This window comes from Acomys russatus, chromosome 25 (genome assembly GCF_903995435.1).
Source record: "Acomys russatus chromosome 25, mAcoRus1.1, whole genome shotgun sequence".
Lineage (NCBI taxonomy): Eukaryota > Metazoa > Chordata > Mammalia > Rodentia > Muridae > Acomys > Acomys russatus.
In genome coordinates, this window is record NC_067161.1 from 38,626,994 (window position 1) to 38,645,051 (window position 18,058).

Consider the following 18,058-nt stretch of genomic DNA (forward strand, 5'->3'; position numbering starts at 1 on the left):
TCACAGTTCCTTCTGTAGCCACCTGTGCCAGTTAGTTGTTTTTTTGTTTGTTTGATTAGTGGTTTTGGTTTTTTGGGGGGGGGGGGGTTGAGACAGGGTTTCTCTGTGTAGCCTTGGCTGTCCTGGACTCACTTTGTAGACCAGGCTGGCCTTGACCTCACAGGGATCCACCTGCCTCTGCCTCCCAAGTGCTGGGATTAAAGGCGTGCACTACCACGCCCGGCCAGTTAGTTTTAACTGTCAACTTGGTACAGCCTAAAATCACCTGGGAAGTGTAACCGATGTTTGCCATGTTGTGGATTCCTTTTTCTCCTTTCGCCCTTATTAACCCCCTAACACTAGATAGAAAGGAAAAAGGATAGAGAGAAAAGGGGGCCAACGTTACCATTAGGCTACTTCCTGTTAATTAGGAGCATCAAGTTCCTTGGGGCAAGTTTGATCTTCGTCAGGATGTCTCATTTCTTCTTGTTTCTTTGCACATGAAAACTCGTCAAACCGCAACCAACAGCCACCTTGCCTGTGGGGCCCTAGCATTTATATGTCCTCTGAAAAGTTCCCAGAATTCCAAACATCACACACTCGCAGAAACTATCTCCAGCTGTCAAAGCCACGCCCCTGCGCGAGCACAAGGTAAATCATAGTCACCTGCTATGAAGCCGGCCTCACATCCCACACCTGGGATTAAAGTGAAACCATTCCCATAATATTTGTGTTTTTAAAAGAAACCAAAACTCGCCAGGCGTGGTGGCGCATGCCTTTAATCCCAGCACTCGGGAGGCAGAGGCAGGCGAATTGGTGTGAGTTTGAGGCCAGCCTGGTCTACAAAGGGAGTTCAGGACAGGCAAGGCTACACAGAGAAATCCTGTCTCCAAAAAACCAAAACAACGACAACAACAAAAAGAAACCAAAACTCTCACTACAGACAAAAGTCTCGATGAGTAAGGAATCAGCCAGATTAAGTTGGCCTGTGGCGAGTCTCAGTGTGGAGACGGTCTGGATTGTTAATTGTAAAGAGACCCAAGTTATGGTGGGCAGTACCCATCCCTGCCTTCGGGCCCTGGCCTGTATAAGAGTAGAGAAAGTAGGATTGGAGAGAGGGTTCAGTGCTTTAGAGAACTTTCTGCTCTTGCAGAGGTTTGCTTTCCAGGCGCCCTCATGGCGGCTCATGACTGGAACTTCAATTTCCAGAGGATCTGATGCCCTCTTCTGGCCTCCTAGGGCACTGCATGCATGTGATGCTCCCATACACACATGCAAGTAAAACGCTAATATATGTAAAATAAAAACACACAAGCGCGCTCTCTCTCTCTCTCTCCCTCCCTCCCTCCCTCTCTCCCACCCTCCCTCCCTCCCTCCCTCCCTCCCTCCCTCCCTCCCTCCCTCTCTCTCTCTCTCTCTCTCTCTCTCTCTCTCTCTCTCTCTCTGTGTGTGTGTGTGTAGAGAGAGAACAAGAAAGGACCCATAGTGTTTATTCTCTCTCCACTTGTGACTGCAAATGTGATATTTGGAGTTCCTGCCTTGACTTTCCCTCAGTGTTGGACTGGAATTATAAGCCAAACAAACCCTTTTATCCCCTATTGGTTTATTGGTTTGTTTTTTGTTTTTTGTTTGTTTTTGGTCAGATTATTTGTCACAGCAACAGAAATGAAACGAGAGCACCCCCTATATGTGGCACTCATGATACATTCGAGAGTTTGTTCTGGAATATGAACTCCTAGTAAATTGTATTTTTCCCATTAATATTTTTATTAGTTTTTTTTCTACTATAAAACAAACAAAAAAAACTTATTAGGAAAAATGCAAAGGTAGAGAAAAATTATAAAAATGTCAACCACATTTCTGCAACCCAAAAATGATCACTGTTTGTGATCTAGAGTTTTTCCTAGGTGCTTTTTTTTTTTTTTAAGAAAAAAGTTCATTACAATCATCTTTTTCTGTGGGGAAGTGGTGCATTCATGCCACAGTGAAGCGGTCAGAGGACCATTTGCAAGAGTCAGCTCTCTCCTTCTGCCATGTGGGTCCCGGGCATAGAACTTAGGTCTCTAGGCTTATTGGCAAGAGCTTTAACCTTCTCGCTGGCCCAGCAATTGTTGTGTTGTACTGTGTTGTGTTTGGGGGCAGGGGCTCGTCACATACTCCCAGGGAGGCCAGATCTCCTGGAGCTGGAATTATTGGCAGTCGTGAGCTACCTAATGTAGGTGTTTGCAAATGAGCTGGGGTCCTCTGGAAGAGCAGTATCTTTCCAGCATCCCACCCCTGCATGAACTATCTCAGCACAGATACACACATACCACAGTCCACAAGCAATTTTATATACTTGTTTTGTTTTGGGGAACAAGGTCTCATATAGCCCAGGCTAGCCTCAAGTTCAACAAGTAGCTGATGATTTGGAACTCCTGATCTCCCCCCTACCCAATACTTCTCAAGTGTTGGCATGACGGGTGTGCGGCCACACAGAGCTTACGCCACATCTTCCCCCTCGGCATTGAATAAGGCATTTCTCTAGTTCTTCATTAATCTCTGCTAAAAAGTCGATGGTGAATTTTAACACACACACACACACACACACACACACACACACACACACACACACCAGTGTTGAATCTTCCTTAAAAATCGAGTGCACATCTGTCTCTGAAGATGTTAGATTTTGCTTCACCACTTCTCGATGGTAACTTTTTAGAGTTTTTTTTTTTTTTTAATTAGCAGTTTCATAATGGGCATGTTTTGTTTTGTAATAAGGTAAAATGACCTTGAACTTCAGAGCCTCTTACTAAAAGATGGGATTACAGGGCAGTGCCACCACACCCTTGTTTATGTAGTACTGGGGAACAAATCCAGAGCCTGAGACACCTAAGTGTGCTGGTCAACCATTCTGCCACTGACTCACAGACTCAGCTTCCATAGTGGAGCTCAATTTTTATCGGGTAGGTGTATTTTCTAACATACTGTCTCCAGGGTGAGATTAGTAAAATTAGCCTTTGAAGAGAATATAAGAGCTTAACTGTCACCTGACACCCACCCCCATCCTCATACCCTCCCCCACAACACTACTGGCTGGACCACCAGACCCTCTGAAAATTCCGTGTCCTTCAGGAAGGATGAGGCGGCACCCTGGGCGTGGCAGGGTAAGGTGGCCTGATTGTTTTGAGTGGCTTGAAGCAATAAAACTACAAATCAGTCCCCAACGTGTCAGATAGTTAAGTCCTCTGTAGGTGGCCTACGGGCCTTTGTCCGTGGCCCCAGCCTACAAAGCCTATCCAGTGGACCAACCCAGGGATAGCTCCAGGGCTCTCCTCCTTAAGTCCCTCCTTCCTTGGAGTGCGCTGTAGCTAAAGATTGCTATTTCCCCTATCGGACATCCGCAGTCTCTCCACGCCTCGTTATGCACACTGCACCTTCACACTGGCTTTATGTCACCCTGGCTCCCTTGCCGCTGCTGCACAGGTCTTCCAGCCCAGGCTTTTCCGTTTTGCCCGTCTGTTCCCCTGGCAGCACTTTCTCCCTAAGGTCCCCTTTTCCCATAGCCCTCCTCTATGCTTGCTCCTCAGTTTTCCTGCGCACGTCGATGCTTCAGTTCACTTCAAACGTGGTCTCTGCGGAAAGCCTGTCCCTGCCTCCCGCATACCTCACTTAGCACCCTGCAGTATACCAGCCCCTGCGGCCTGTTGGACCCAGCTTAGCAGTTCGTTCCGGAACTGGCACCTTGCTCACAACCCTACAACGGAGTCGGGTCCCTGCTCAGCATTCCTTGCTGGAATCGGGAACCTGCTCAGCATTCTGTCCTCGACGGGATCCTGTGTATCAACTGTCTTCGCTCAGCGTCCCGTCCCGGCGTGGGGACCCCGCTCAGCATCCCAATCCCGGAGTGGAGACCATTTGTCCCTCCACATCCCGTTCAGCACCCCCTCCCCGGAATGGGGGCCTCGCGTCCTCCTAACGCAGCCCAGCATCTCACCCCCCAGAGCCAGAGGTCCTTTGCTCACCATCCTGCCCAGACCAGGACATCCTGCATTCTTCCAGACCCCGCTCAGCATCCCTCCTCGGAGCGAGGACCCTGCTCACCATTCTAACTGGGAGCAGAACATTCTGCATCCCTCCAGACCTATCTCAGCATCCCGCTGCAAAACCAGGACTGAATGCCGCAGCCCTTCCTAGCCGGGATAACTCTTCCCTCTTGCACTTTCTCTACTTTGAACCCATCCCAGCAGAGTCCAGGAAGTAGCCTGGCACCGGAGACCGGCAGCGGCAGCGCCCAATGGAGAATGCCAGCGGCGACGGAGACTCCACCCATAAAGAGAATACGGCCATTGAGCGCACGGAGGCGGGACTTCCGTTGGGCCGCGGCGGGCGGGGGAGCGCACTGTTGTGGTGCGGCGCGTCGGGCGGGCGGCGGCCAGGGCGGCCCAGGGGCTGCCGCGGGGACTCGGGGCGCCGCCGAGCGGCCGGGCGCTGGGGCGGGCCGTGCGCACCGCTGGGCCCGGACACAGCGGGTTCGAGGCTGGGCCCCTGTGCGGGGAGCCCCGGGGTGGAGACTTTGCCGCGCCGCGCGGAGCAGGAGGGAGCCGGCGGGGGCCTCGGGAGCCCCAGGGCGGCCGGGCCCGGATCCCGGGGGAGCCTTGCGAGCCCGGGCCGAGCCTCGGCGTGCGCATCCCCGGCGGGGCCCGGGCTGCAGGAGCACAGAGCAGCGGGGCCTCGCAGAGCTTAGAGCGCGCCTGACCCGGGGCGCACCGTGGGACCCGGGCGCTTGGCTGGCGGAGAGCTGCCCCGCGGGGCTTGCAGCCGCGGAGTGGCCTACAGGGGCCCTCCCCCGGAGGGGCCGGGCCGGGGCGGGGAGATGAACGGCTTCAGCACCGAGGAGGACAGCCGCGAAGGGCCCCCTGCTGCCCCCGCCGCCGCCCCGGGCTACGGCCAGAGCTGCTGCCTCATCGCGGACGGCGAGCGCTGCGTCCGGCCGGCGGGCAACGCCTCCTTCAGCAAGAGGGTGCAGAAGAGCATCTCGCAGAAGAAACTCAAGCTGGACATCGACAAGAGCGTGAGTCTCGGGGTGCAGCGCAGGGCCGCGGGAAGGACCCCGGGGACGCTCCGCGCGCTGGGCCTCGCCGCGCATCTGAGCAAAGCAGGGGACTCAGGATCGTGGAGGCCGCCCGGAGCTCCACAACGTTGCCCGCATCCCCGAGGGTGGGCTGGGAGACCGGAGAGGGCTTGGCACTTTCTCCCAGCCTGGGAAAGTGACAGCAGTTTCCAGCTGTCACTGTTGCTCGGGATAGTGTAGAGCAGAGAGAGGTTGGTTACTTTGCAAGAATTGGGCATAAGAGGTGACTAGGGGACCCGGAGGCTCTTCTCCAACTTCATTCTTCCTCCTTGGACCGTGTCGTTCTTTCAGACACTAGCAAGGTGGCGGCGACTTTCCTGTCTCCCGCGGCGGCCTCCGTCTCTGTAGCGCAGCACAGAGCCCGCTTCGCTGCCAGCGAATGAGTTTTTCTGAGATGTGGCAGAAATAAGGCCAAGGCCAGGTCTTGGATGATTGTTGGTGTGCATGTGGTTGGAGAGGAGGTAGGGAATCAGTTTTCTTGAAGGGTAGCATCTTTGGTAATGCTGACGGGTGAGTGGGGGGCGGGGTGGAGAGGTAAAAAATTTTTTAATTGAATGGGATTGCCCAGCGCCTTGTGGCTAATTATAGGAAACTTCCTGAGTGATTTCTCCTACTTGTATTAACGGTTCTGAAGAGATGCCTATTGTCAACCAGGTTAAGAACTTCTTAGTTTGACATCTGTTGCAGCAAGCCCTGAGTGGCAGCTTCAGGTGAGGAGTTGGGACCGAGTTAAGGAACTTTTAATATTCAGGGAGTTTGAGGGATTAATGGCCAACGGTTAGGGGAAATCAGGTGTTGCCTGCTTTACACTTCTGATGTGGCAGAAACTGAGGCTGGAGGAGGAACCAGTGGTGCCCAGAGCACACTGCACTTAGAAGCTGGCTAATTTCCTAATCCCATTCCTTACCTGGCTTGCTTCCAAACCCTACACCCAAGTTTCATTTGTCTATAATAAATAAGGTCATCATCCTTTCTTCTAGACTCTTCTCTTGCACACTCAGTTTCATTTAATTAACCAGTATAGTCCAGCTCTTTTTTTTTTTTTTTTTTTTAAGATTGGGACTTTCTTTCACAAATGTCTGTGAGTGAGTGAGTGAGTGAGTGAAATCAGTCTGAAGCAAAAACTGGCTAAACACTAAGGCGTCCCTGATCATCACATGAAGGAGTGAAAAGGGAACTCTCTAGGATGGCAATGAATTTAATGACACGTAGACAGAGCCTGCCTCCTGTGTGGGCTGCTGGCAGTGTTTCTGTGAGCAGTTCTCACATCTGGATGGTTTTGATGTTACAGTACAGACTCCATTTACCCACTCACCGCATGGGGAACCCATGTGGAGCGGCACTGAGCATGCCACATACATCATCTGGAAGAAAGGCCCCCTTTGCCCTGCAGTGGCATCCCCCAAAGGCACTGCTTGGAAAAGCGTGTGCTTAGCCATCCAGTCTCAATCCATTTCAGGGTGGTGGGGTGGAGTCACTATCTCTGAAAGAGTTTCTGTTTCATTCCACAGACTTAGGCAGGAATTCAGCCCCAAGTAGCTGCCGTGTTACAAGAATTTTCTAGCTGTTGTAGCAAGTGAAACAGGAGAGGAAGGGGGGCGGGGGAGACAACCACAGTGAATCTTCGCTCCCACCCTCAATGGCCCCATCCCACCCACACAGGCTGCTGAGCCCTGAGGTTGCTGAAAAGCAGTTCAGACTTGAATGTGGTTAAGCACAGAGACCAACTGTCTTGTAAAAGGATCGAGCAAGCACCCTTTTAAACTAAGACACCACGGCCTTTCAGGGGCACACTGGTTGCCTCTGTAATGTATTAGTGCATAGCCAACTTGCAATTGGCACTTTGCTTCTGGAAAATGATTGAAGTTGGCAAACATATTAAGAAAGTGTATCAGGAGGGGAAAGGGGCATTTACTAAGGCTCAGGAGTCTTTGGGAGCCTTGGAGGACCCTCTTCCCAACTCTGGATCTGACTTCTACCTAAGCTTTAGAAACACCCCATTCTGCTACTCTCCCCCAATTTACCAGTATGCTGGTGGGAAGCACCTGTTCTCTCAAGAGGCACTTGCCTGCATTGCCAACCCAAGTGCCAAATGCCAGAGAAGGGACAGTGCATACAGGTCCTGTCGTCTTGTGTCACCTGGGTTACTCTTTAGGACAGTGACACATACTGTGTCTGAAAGTTTATTGCCAGGGTGGAATTTGGCAAAGCCATCCCAAATTGTGATCGTGCAAGAGGCGGGTTTTTACCAGCGTAAGCTGTTCTTAGATCTAGGAGAATGCATATATTGGTGCATCCGCACTTATTGAGCTCCTGCCGTGTGCAAGACAGCATCCCAGTATAAACTCAAAATGACTCATGACTCGCTAGTCCAACCACACCAAACTGATAATCATCCGAACAAACAGTTTTCGTTATTCCCTCTGTAAAACAGCCTGAATTAATTGGTGGTGACTTCCTGTCAGCTTACTTTTATCTTTAGGGATTTAAGATCTAAACTCCAGTTCAGATGTCTCCCCCAGAACATTTGTGCACCATCTGTCCCTACGTGGGGCCTTTTCCACAGGCACTGGGTTCTGCAGGGTCTTTGAATGGTTGCTCCAGGCAACTGTGGTACTTACGTTCTTAAATAAAAACACGCTCTTCACATTTGAGCCGCTGTTGCCACCTTTACTAATATGAGCCAGTGTTTAATAGAAAATCAGAGTGACATCCACTCTCTTCTGTGTGGTTCTCCTTTGTGAGAATTCTGTTTCTCTCTGCTCCCTTGTGGATCAGATGTGAGACAGCGGGAGTCAAGTTTTCCACTGGTGCTCTGCAGTAGCAGCTGTTCTGAGTACCTTCTCCAGCGTCCCCACCACCCCTCTCTGCCCACTGCAAGTTCATAACCCCCCCTGGTACCTGTAAAGCCAGCCTCCTCCCAGCTGCAGCCATCTTCCCTATACTGTAAAGATTTGGATGCTAACACATGGTGGTGGTGGCGGTGGCAGTGGAGGTGTGTGTGTGTGTGTGTGTGTGTGTGTGTGTGTGTGTGTGTGTTTAGTGCAAGTTGGACTTGTACTTTCCACTGAGCTGCACCCCAGCCCTCTCTGTATTTCTTCTGCAGCCTCTAGTAGTAAGGCTGTAAGCTGTAGCCTGCCTCTCACTCATCCATCTCCCTCTAGTACTTGGCCCAAAGAGGAGGCTCTCAATTTCACAGTTTCCATGAGATCAATAACACTGACTTAAGGTTTTTTTCCCATCAGGTAAGGCACCTGTACATCTGCGACTTCCATAAAAACTTCATCCAGAGCGTCCGAAATAAAAGGAAGAGGAAGACAAGTGATGATGGCGGAGATTCCCCTGAGCATGATACTGACATTCCTGAGGTAAAGGCCAGAGTGCTGGCAGGGAGAGTGGGTTGTAACCCAGGCTTCCCTCCCAGCCAGAGGAGAGGAGTTCCGACTGCAGCTTTCTCCCTTGCACTCGTGTTTTCTGAACTAAGGAGTCATCTTTGGCTGCTTGCCTTGCTAAATTTTGTTTGAAAAGTGTTTCCTAGACTTTTAGTAGTGTTGACTGTGAAAGCTCGGTGGTGAGCTGCCCTGCCTTTCCGCCACTCTCCAGACAGACCCAGGCTCTGAGGTCCCAGACCGCCTGACTTTGCCTCTTGAGCCCCGCCAGTGCTTAACCGCGATGCTGCCTCTTGAAAACCTTGTTCTTGCCTTTAAAGTTAATGCTGAGAGTGTGTGGTCTCCATGGTTCTCTCCCCCTTTTCTGGCCTGAAAGTAAAGGTACATCTAGTCAGTGTCACCAGCTGGGTTGGGGTTTGTCCCCAGAGACACACTGCAGCCATTAGCCAATGCTGAAATTTGACATTTGAGGGGAGGGCCGCGTCGTGAGTATTACAGGGTCGGCAGCAGCACCCCTGACCTCTCGAGGCCAATGATGTCATTGCTTGAGTTGTGACAGTGAGAACATGCCCTTTGGGATATGCCCCCCAAACAAAAAGCATTGCACAGGGCCATGGGCCTCAGCTTCTCCCCCGCAAGGTTCCTGTGTGTGTTGAGGGAGCTCCAGGAAGGAAGGGCTGGGTCTCCTTCCAATGTAGTCCTACTTGGGCACAGTGTGCACTGGGTATTTGCACATCATTATCTCAGCTGTGAGCATGCGTCATGGCTGGGAGGCGAAGCAGGCAGGCCTTAGTCTGCAGGTGCGGAGGAGTCTATGAAAGTCAGCCCTGTCCCCACACCTCTCCCTGTGTCCTTTCCTCAGCCTTACTTTCCAATCTTTTTCTATTATTTGTAGCATTGCTGGTATTTCATAAACACATTGGGTTTCTGAATCCCTTTGACCAAGCATTTTAGAAAAGATTTCCAGGAATGCTTTGAAATGAATGAAGGATTCCCAGGCCCTCATGTTGGTCACTTTTTTTTTTTTTTTTGAGTTCCACCTGACTGAAGCGAGAGCCGCTCTTGGAGGCTGTTTTGGGCTTTCTGTATTTCATGACTGGGTAGCTTACCCTCTTCCTAAGTTGGCTGAACAAAGAGATAGGAGCCCTTCTTGTCCCTTATCCGGCCATCTGCAGACACCCCGGCCCTGACCTGCAAGCGCATCTCTGTGGTAACTTTCCAGGAAGGTGACACCTGAGACTGAGCATCTGTGCTCTGCTGCTGCCACCATGTGAGCTCATGCCCAGCCACACTCTAGCTTATCTCCTTCAGGTGTCCCCAAGCTGGCCTTCCTGGACACCCTGGGGCCCTCTAGCACTGCCTGCAACTAGGCGCAGCCCACATACTAGAGGGAGCCCCTCCAGCCCAGCCAGCCCCTCCCTGAAGCCCCTCTTCCAACCCGAGAGCTCCTTTTGCCTCCCACAGCATGCTTCCCTGCTGCTCACTGCCTAACCCCGGCCTCCACTCCAGGTTTCCGTGCTCAGAACCCTCTCTCCTCTCTCCCTGCCTCTCTGCTGCTCCTCTTCTGCTCAGCGCCCCCTCCTCCACCACATAGCCCCTTCCGCAGCTGCCTTTGGCCTCCTTGCCAGCCGCTAGTCCTGGGTGCACAGTCTTCCCTCCTGAGCCTTCCCTGAAGTGTGCTGGGCAGGGTGGCGCTCACACATAACCGTCTCCTCTTCTCCAGGTTGATCTGTTCCAGCTGCAGGTGAACACGCTCCGGCGATACAAACGGCACTACAAGCTGCAGACCAGGCCAGGCTTCAACAAGGCCCAGCTAGCAGAGGTGGGTGGATACATCAGAGAGGCCCAGTCTCTGCTCCTGTACCCCAGCTGCCCCTCCCGCAGATCATCTTTCCACGTGGAACAGAAAGTCCTATTTCCTAAAGGAAGCCATGCACAGAGAGGGCTAGTGGTGCTTAAAGTCACACAGCAACCTGAGGACTCCTGATTCTGAGTCATGACGTCATTTTTGCAAAGTTGTTAGCAGAGCCAGTCCTTTCAGATGTGTCAGTGTGATTGTCCACTGTGCCTTTAGGTTTAGGGTTTAGTTTTTCTTTGGGTAGTAAGGATCAAACCAAGACCCTTTGTATGACCAAGTCATCTACCAGTGGGCTCCCTTCAGCCTCCAAGACCTGCCCCCCAACACACTCTCTTGACCTCTGATGTTAATGGAAGTCCTTTCCTGTATAATCAGTGGTACCCAAGAATATTTTTTTCCTCACTGAGTTCATAATTTACTTTTATGTCATAGTGGGGCATCACCCTTAGCAACACCCCCTCTCTTCTCTCCTGTGTGTGATTTAGTAATGCTTCTGGGCTCAAGTGGTCCTCCTGCCTCCACACTTGCCCTTGGCTTCCTCATCCCTCTTCATTCTTCTGCCTTTTGCTGTAGAAAATTTGAGAGGCAGAGAAAAGAAAACCACAATCCAGAGACTTTGTTATTTTCAGGTCTTTCTCCATCTGCCGTGACCACCTCCATCCATGCAGGGCTCTACTGAAAAGCTCCCCACTGGCTTGTGTTTGAGGCTGTCTGATGTGTCTTCATTCTCCAGCCTCTCCTTCACCTGCATGGAGGTACAGCGGCAGCACACGGCCTCTCTGCTTACCCATTGCCAGCTAGCAGGAAGAAGGGGCAAGAGGAGGAAGTGTGTTTCTCCAGGGTTAGGCCAACAAAAGCAGAGTCAGGGCATGGCCAACGAGCACCTTCCTTCAGACCAACACTGTCCCGGGGCAGCTGTCCCACTTAGAGGAATTCTCGGGGCCAGGCACATCTGTTTCAACTGTTGGCTTGACATTTTGGGGTGCGTTTTGTTTTGTTTTGGTACCTGCGTGTGTGTGTTGTCAAGGCAGCTGAGGCTGGTCTTGGACTCTAACCTGTCTGTCTCAGCCTCCTGAGCACTGAGATTACAGGTGTTCAATACTACATCCAGCTTATACAATTTTTAAAGCCTTTTTTTTTTTTTTTTTTTTTTGGTCCTCTTCCAGAGCCTGAAAGGCTTGGTGGCAATTGGCCAGCCAGGGCAGTCCCAGCCTCCTTACGCCACAGGGTAGCTGAAGCCATGCCAGGGATGGCTAGCTGTTACTGCTACTGAAGTATATCCACGCCTTGGTGCCATCCTGCCCTGCAATAGTGCGCTTATGGTAGTGTGGGGGAAAGCAGTTAAGCACTGCAGCAAGGGGCCGCTACATCCTGCAGCTCCTCGGCAAGTCTAACTGCCAAGCAGTGACTTCTGGAAGCTGCTCCTGTTCCCTCTTTACAGAGTGTATGATGTAGGGCTCCAATTTGCACATAGCTTAAGGGACTTTGCTCTTTGCTCCTGTGTAGACTGTGAGCCGACACTTCAGGAACATACCAGTGAATGAGAAGGAGACACTTGCCTATTTCATCTACATGGTGAAGAGCAACAGGAGCAGACTGGACCAGAAGTCGGAGGGCAGCAAGCAGCTGGAGTGAGGCGCAGGCGGCTGGGTGAGATGGAGGCCTTGATGAGAGGACAGCGTGCGGTGCTTGATGACAGGTGGTCTCTGCAACATCTCAGCCCCTAAGGACTGTTCATATCTACTGTAAATAAAGTCTGAATGATGGATACTGTAAATCTCTCTGTCAGGAGGATTATCTTCTCACAGGTCAGCATGTGTGTAGAAAGACCTTAAGATAACTGCTCAGACTGAAAAATCATTATAAAAGGAATTTAAAAACCGTGTCTTGAGTACTCAGCAAAGCTTTAAATGAATTCTCCTAGAAATGCTGGGTGATACATATTTTGGCAGTCCCAAGCTGTACCAGGGTGCCAAGGGCAAGGCCCAGCCCGGTGGTATGGCTCAGCGACAGAGAAATTACAGAGTAGGCTCATGTTTGGACTGACCTTTGCCCACTGGGCATGCCGCTTTATTGCAAGTTTTGACATTTAGTAGCAAATCAGCTTGACACTAGCTCCCCACTTGCCCTGTGACCTGTTCACAGTGGGCACTCAGTGCGTGTTGGTCAAGAGCTGCCACAGCCACGCAGCTTCTGCTTTGCTCCTCCTGCCACTGAGACCTGCCATTTGTGTTGCTCTCTGCTTAACCACTAGAGGTGGAGGTAAGCAAGGACCTCGGGGCGGGTGTCTGCTGTGATTCTAGAAACGACAAAAAGACATCACAGGCTGGCCATGGTGGTGCATGCTTTAGATCAGTAGAACAGGGCAGAAGGATAGTGAGGTCAAGGATAACCTGGGCTAAAGACCCTGTCTCAGACACAAGGCCATGAATCTGGGGATAGCTCATCAGGTAAGGGCACTTGCTGCCAAGCCTGATGAACTGACCTGAGCTCAATTCCTGGCTGTATAGGAGAGAATTGACTCCTGCAAACTGTCCTCTGACCTACACATATACACACACACCAGATAAATGATTTTTTAAAAAATCTAAACAAAACTCTGCCCTTCCATGAGGCCCTTTTGCATTTTACACAGAGTGAGGCATCTGCCATGACCCGCTACGCTCCAGCAGACAGGTGGGGTGTCTGGGATTCATGTTTCCAGGCTTTAGTTCACAACCTGCAGGAAAGCTGCCAAAGGCCCCATGAGTCTCACTCAGAAGCCCAGCTATGAGAAGACAGGGCTGGACTTGGCACCCTGGCCCGGTAAGGCAGGAGGCCATGAGCCTGCACAAGAAAGGTCACTGCCACCTGATGCTCAAGTGAAAAGCTCAGAACCTGCCTCCGTTCAGGGAAAATGCTTGCCAAGGTAATTTTTTAAGTATTAAATTTTGCCTTTGTTCCAATCAGACTCTTCTGTCTAGTTGTCAGAACTGAAGCACCCTGGGAGAGCAGAGCTTTCGTATCCAAAGACTTGTGCAGAATTTCCAGTCAGGGGCAAAGGACATGGATAAGAAAGATTTCTAATTTCTAGCCATCCTAGTATATCTTTTGGTCAAATGTCTCATTTCCCTATGCCACTTCAATTCTGAGCTTTTCTTCAGCACTAAGAGGACTGCAGGGGCCTGGCCGGACGCTTTTAATGTCTCCCAGATGGCTTCCCCTGAGAGCCATCTCAGAAAGCAGAGCTGACGCTACTGAGTGAGTGAAGGAATGTGTGACGGTGTCCCTTCTTTGGAGCAGAACACCATGTTTCTGTGGAATGGGGACAGAGCGCCAGTGGTACTAACATGCAGTGTGTTCCATTGTGACCAAGCTCCCAGCAGTGCTCAACATGCATGCAAGCAGCCTAGTAGGTAGACCAGTGTGAACATGTGTATGTAGCTTAAGAATGCTGTCCTGCTTGTGAGCTAGGGCTGGTGAGGTACCCTGGTGTTTCAGTCCTTCAACTCCATGCAGAAGTCCGGTCTCCTTCCTACTGCTGATAGAGACAACAGGAAAGTCCGGGAGAAGGTTCTGAGGGCAGATGGGACCTTTAACTTGACCAGCTGTGTGGAAATGTCAATGTCTTATCAAGCAAGAAAATAGCTTTCTGACACTTAAGCCAAAACTATGGACATGTCTGTTGTGTCTCTGTATCTTTAGCGTCAAGTCTAGTTTCCCGTGGAGAGGCTCACTTCTGTGCAAGGCGTTTAGCTCCATCTGTCCCCGTGTTTCTATGTCTAGACCATGCTGGAGAACATCTGCCCTCCAGCCAGATGTCATCACAGAATCCTGGACCTCTGAGGCAGGCAGTCTCGGAGAAGTAGAGGCAGGCCTGTCTTTTTTTTTTTTTCCCAACTGTTCAAAACATGACAGAAAAGGCAAGGCTATTTCAACTTTATTTTCCTCATGTCCAGAGGTTGGCTGTGTCACCAGAGCAGCCGCCCTTGCCTCCATCTGATGGGCTAGCCATGGGCAAGAGCACACTGCCTTCAAGAAGCCTGAGGCCTGCCTTGGGAGCAGTGGGGTTTGTCAGGAGAGCAGCGCTTATCTCAGTTGCCTGTGTTTTGATATCACCTATCCATCACACACACACACACACACACACACACACACACACACACACACACACACACACACACACACACACCTATAACAGCTCTGCTTGGTGCTCCTGAGCAGAACTGGAATTTCAAGCCTAGAAGTGGTGTGGCTTCCTGTCTCTGGTCCAGCCTGGTGTGGTTCTTCAATGTGCCCTAAAGGTGGTCACATGGAGACATCCATAGCCTGCCATTCATTTGGGGTTTTAGAATTTTATAACACATATGGACAGATTTCTCATTTCATGGAACAAACTGAAAAAAAAAAAAAAAGATCATGGCTGAACCTCACTAAAGAGAGCAAACCAAAATTCCAGGTGGGGGTTGTGACTCAGGAAGTTGGTTTCCATTTGCTGGGTGTTCCTGCCATAGATAATGAGCTCATAATAGCCTTCCAGAGAACAGGTCTTAATGTCGCAGGTAGAGGTTGGATCTCCCATGCGTGCCTGCCTGTCAAGTGACCACCTGGTGGGCGGTGGCAGGCTAGCTTGTCCGCTGCAGTGGTGGCCCCAGGCATAGACTCAAAGAAGTTGCCTTGTCAACACTATCTGAAGGCTCTCTGTGGTAGGGCGTGATCCAAAAGGTAGGAATGAGTCTTGAATTCTCCCATCCAGCTTCTCCATTGGTGCTAACATTCTGCTTATACCCATCCCAGCCAGGAAGCAGTCTGGACTTGGCCACCTCCAAGGACAGAGAGCTCACTACCTCCTGGGGAAGACTGTTCTGTCATTAGCTTCTGGCCTTCCATGCTCTCTATAATTTGGGGGCCATGAGTTGCTCATTGGGCAAAGGACCCAGTCCTGGCATTGTCCCACATGCTGTATGTATCTCTTTTCCAGAAGGGAACAACAGGATACAATGTGGGGGTTTTCACCACCCTTACCCCTGAGCACTGTCGGTTCCTTGTTGGACAGACCCCTCAGCCCTCACTCGCATGTGCCAAAGTTGCCAGCAGGTCACCAGCATGCTAACAAGAGTCTAAGTCGATGGAAGCCTTAGTCCCAAGGTGGTCACACAGAACCTTATGGCATCTCTGAGAGGAAATTTCAGCTGGAGGGTCTTAAGCAGCACACAGCTCTGCCTGCAGTGTAAGGTCCTGAGGTTGCTGGGGGCCCTGCTTTCAGGGTCCTATGCGGACGTCACCAGGAAAGCTGAAGGTAGTCCACTCCAGTGTCAGAGGCATGCCAGCCCCTCAAAGTCACTCAAGGTTGCTATCCCATTATCCTTTTTTTAGTGAATTGCCAAGGTCACATGTTAGTGAGGGCCCCCTGGGGCCTGCTGCTCAGTCCTTTGCAAAGTGATCTAAGGTAAGCTGCCCTGCCATATCTCAGAGCTTATCCCTGGGAGCCAGCCCCTCAAGAGTACCTGGGCTCCTGGGGACAAACTGACATGCAGAACTCTAGGGGAAATGAGGTGAGGATAGGGACTGCTAAGCTTAGCAAGAGGACTGATTAAGGAGCCAACTAGCTGTATTGAAAACCCAAGCAGGCATGCCCCCCACGGCCCCTTGCCACTCAGGACAGCTGCGGATGGAACCATACATTATTAGGCATCATGAGATTCGTTTTACAATTTTTAAAACTCTGTTGTGTTCTTGAGCATGAACGTTTGTTGATGAGAATTAGGCCCAGAGAAGTCAAAGATTAGACCAACTCCTGTGGGATGCAGTGGTCGCCTAGGGGAGGATGAGCCAAGCTTGGGCTCATGTCCTGGGGAGCACAGTGCTTTGGGGGTCCATTGGATTGCAGACTGCTTCCAAGTTTGTGGTTGGTAAAAAGAAAAGTCACTGTGATGTTTAAGGTGGGCAAAGTGGGCCTGGGACTGATTGTGGGTCTTCTCCGGTGGGCTACGTTCCCCCTGCTGGCACCCCTGAACAAAGCCTCCCTCTGCTTATTGTCACGCACTGTCCTTCCCTGCGATGCCCGTTGGAGTGTATTTGGGGAATGGGGTTTGTCTGCTTTGTAACTGCCTTATTGAAAAGTAAGTGCCCTTCCATCATCCCAGGCCTCCAACTGTATTTGTTTTCCTGCCAAACTTGGGGGGGGGGGATGGGTCATTTGCGTTTTGATTTTGTGCCTGTGGCTCTGTACTGTTGAAGGTCTCAATCCTCTGGACTCTGCTTAGCATGTATGTGACTCTTGTCACGGTGTCACACAGATGGGATGACCCGACTTTTATTCTCAATAAATGATCTGAATGAACAAGAGACGTACTCCACGGTTCCCGTTGAATTCCCGCTCAGAGCCTAGCTGCTTCTGCCCACACTGGGCCCCAGCAGTGTGTTGACAGCCTTAGTGGTCCACCCCAGTACTGCCCTTCAGTCTCGGTGCAAGCAGAGGTGTGTGGATCGCAGCGCAGTGCACCCAAGTCCTAGTTCTCCTGTGTGTCCCTCATCTGAAGAGAGGCAATAGTACCCAGTCCCTTAGCTCATTGATGGCTATCTAGAAGACTGAGTCCTAGATGAAGTGGATGGAAGATGACAACTAGAATGCCCACAGGAGCTTGGCTGCAAAGGACTCTCCAGGTCCCTCCCATTACCCTTCTACCCCTGCCCTGTGCAGGGGGTGGGGGCCGGGTGCAGGGGGTGGGGGCCGGGTGCAGGGAGGGGGACAGCTTGAACAGGTCTTATGATAAGAGAAGTGGCTAGCCATGGGGCTGGAGAGATGGCTCAGAGCTTAAGAGCACTGGCTGTTCTTCCAAAGGTCCTGAGTTCAATTCCCAGCAACCACATGGTGGCTCACAATCATCTACAATGAGATTTGGTGCCCTCTTCTGGCGTGTCTGGCGTGCAGGCATACATGTAGGCAGAATACTGTATAAATAATAAATAAAATCTTAAAAAAAAACAACAAAAAAAGTGGAAATCCAAACCCTTCTGTGACTATCCCCATGCCAAAGTATCAAAACCTTGCTTAGGCAGCTCAAGGACTGCTGTGTCTCCCCCAGTCCCCAGACTAGTCACATGTGCAGATGTCCCACAGTTTTAAGAAGCCTAGGCTCTGTGACTGAGCTTTGAGCCTGCGGGTTCCTAAGGCCTCAGGGCTAACCCACCCTGCGCAGCCTTACACTGCTGGGGCACACCACAGCTCACCATGCTTGCCTCGCCCCATGTCTCTCTTCAGCAGAAGGCCAGGGAAGGTATCTGATAGTTCTCTTTTGTTGTCTTGTGTTTTGCTTTTCTTTTCTTTTTTTTTTTTTTTTTTTAATGATTTATTTTATGATTTATCTATTTATCTTAGTGTTCTCTGTCTATTTGTATGTGTGTCAGATCCTCTGGAAGCGGAGTTACAAATAGTTATGAGCTGCCATGTGGGTGCTGGGTATTGAACCCCGGGTCCTGGTCCTCTGGAGGAGCAGCCGTCTCTCACCAGCCGTTTTGTCTGGTTTTTCTTTTCTTTTCCTCTTCCCTCCCCTCCCCCCACCCCAGGGTTCTCTGTGTAGCCCTGACTCTCTTTGTAGGACCATGCTGACATCAATCCACCTGCCTGGCCTGCCGTTTTGCTTTTTCTTGCTTGCTTTTTTTTTTTTTTTTTTTAAGGCAGGCCAGGCCAGCCTTGAACTCATGATCCTCCTGCCTCAGCCTTCTGAGCGGTGG

The 18,058-nt window shown here is 51.0% G+C and overlaps 1 protein-coding gene across 1 annotated transcript; it reads left to right on the plus strand.

The window, feature by feature from the left end:
* Positions 1-4,467: 4,467 nt before the first annotated feature.
* Sap30l (SAP30 like) lies at positions 4,468-12,904 on the plus strand. The gene is made up of 4 exons (XM_051167716.1): positions 4,468-5,035; positions 8,341-8,463; positions 10,208-10,306; positions 11,849-12,904. The coding sequence occupies exons 1-4, from the start codon at positions 4,838-4,840 to the stop codon at positions 11,975-11,977; spliced, it is 549 nt and encodes a 182-aa protein (XP_051023673.1). The 5' UTR covers positions 4,468-4,837; the 3' UTR covers positions 11,978-12,904.
* Positions 12,905-18,058: the final 5,154 nt, after the last annotated feature.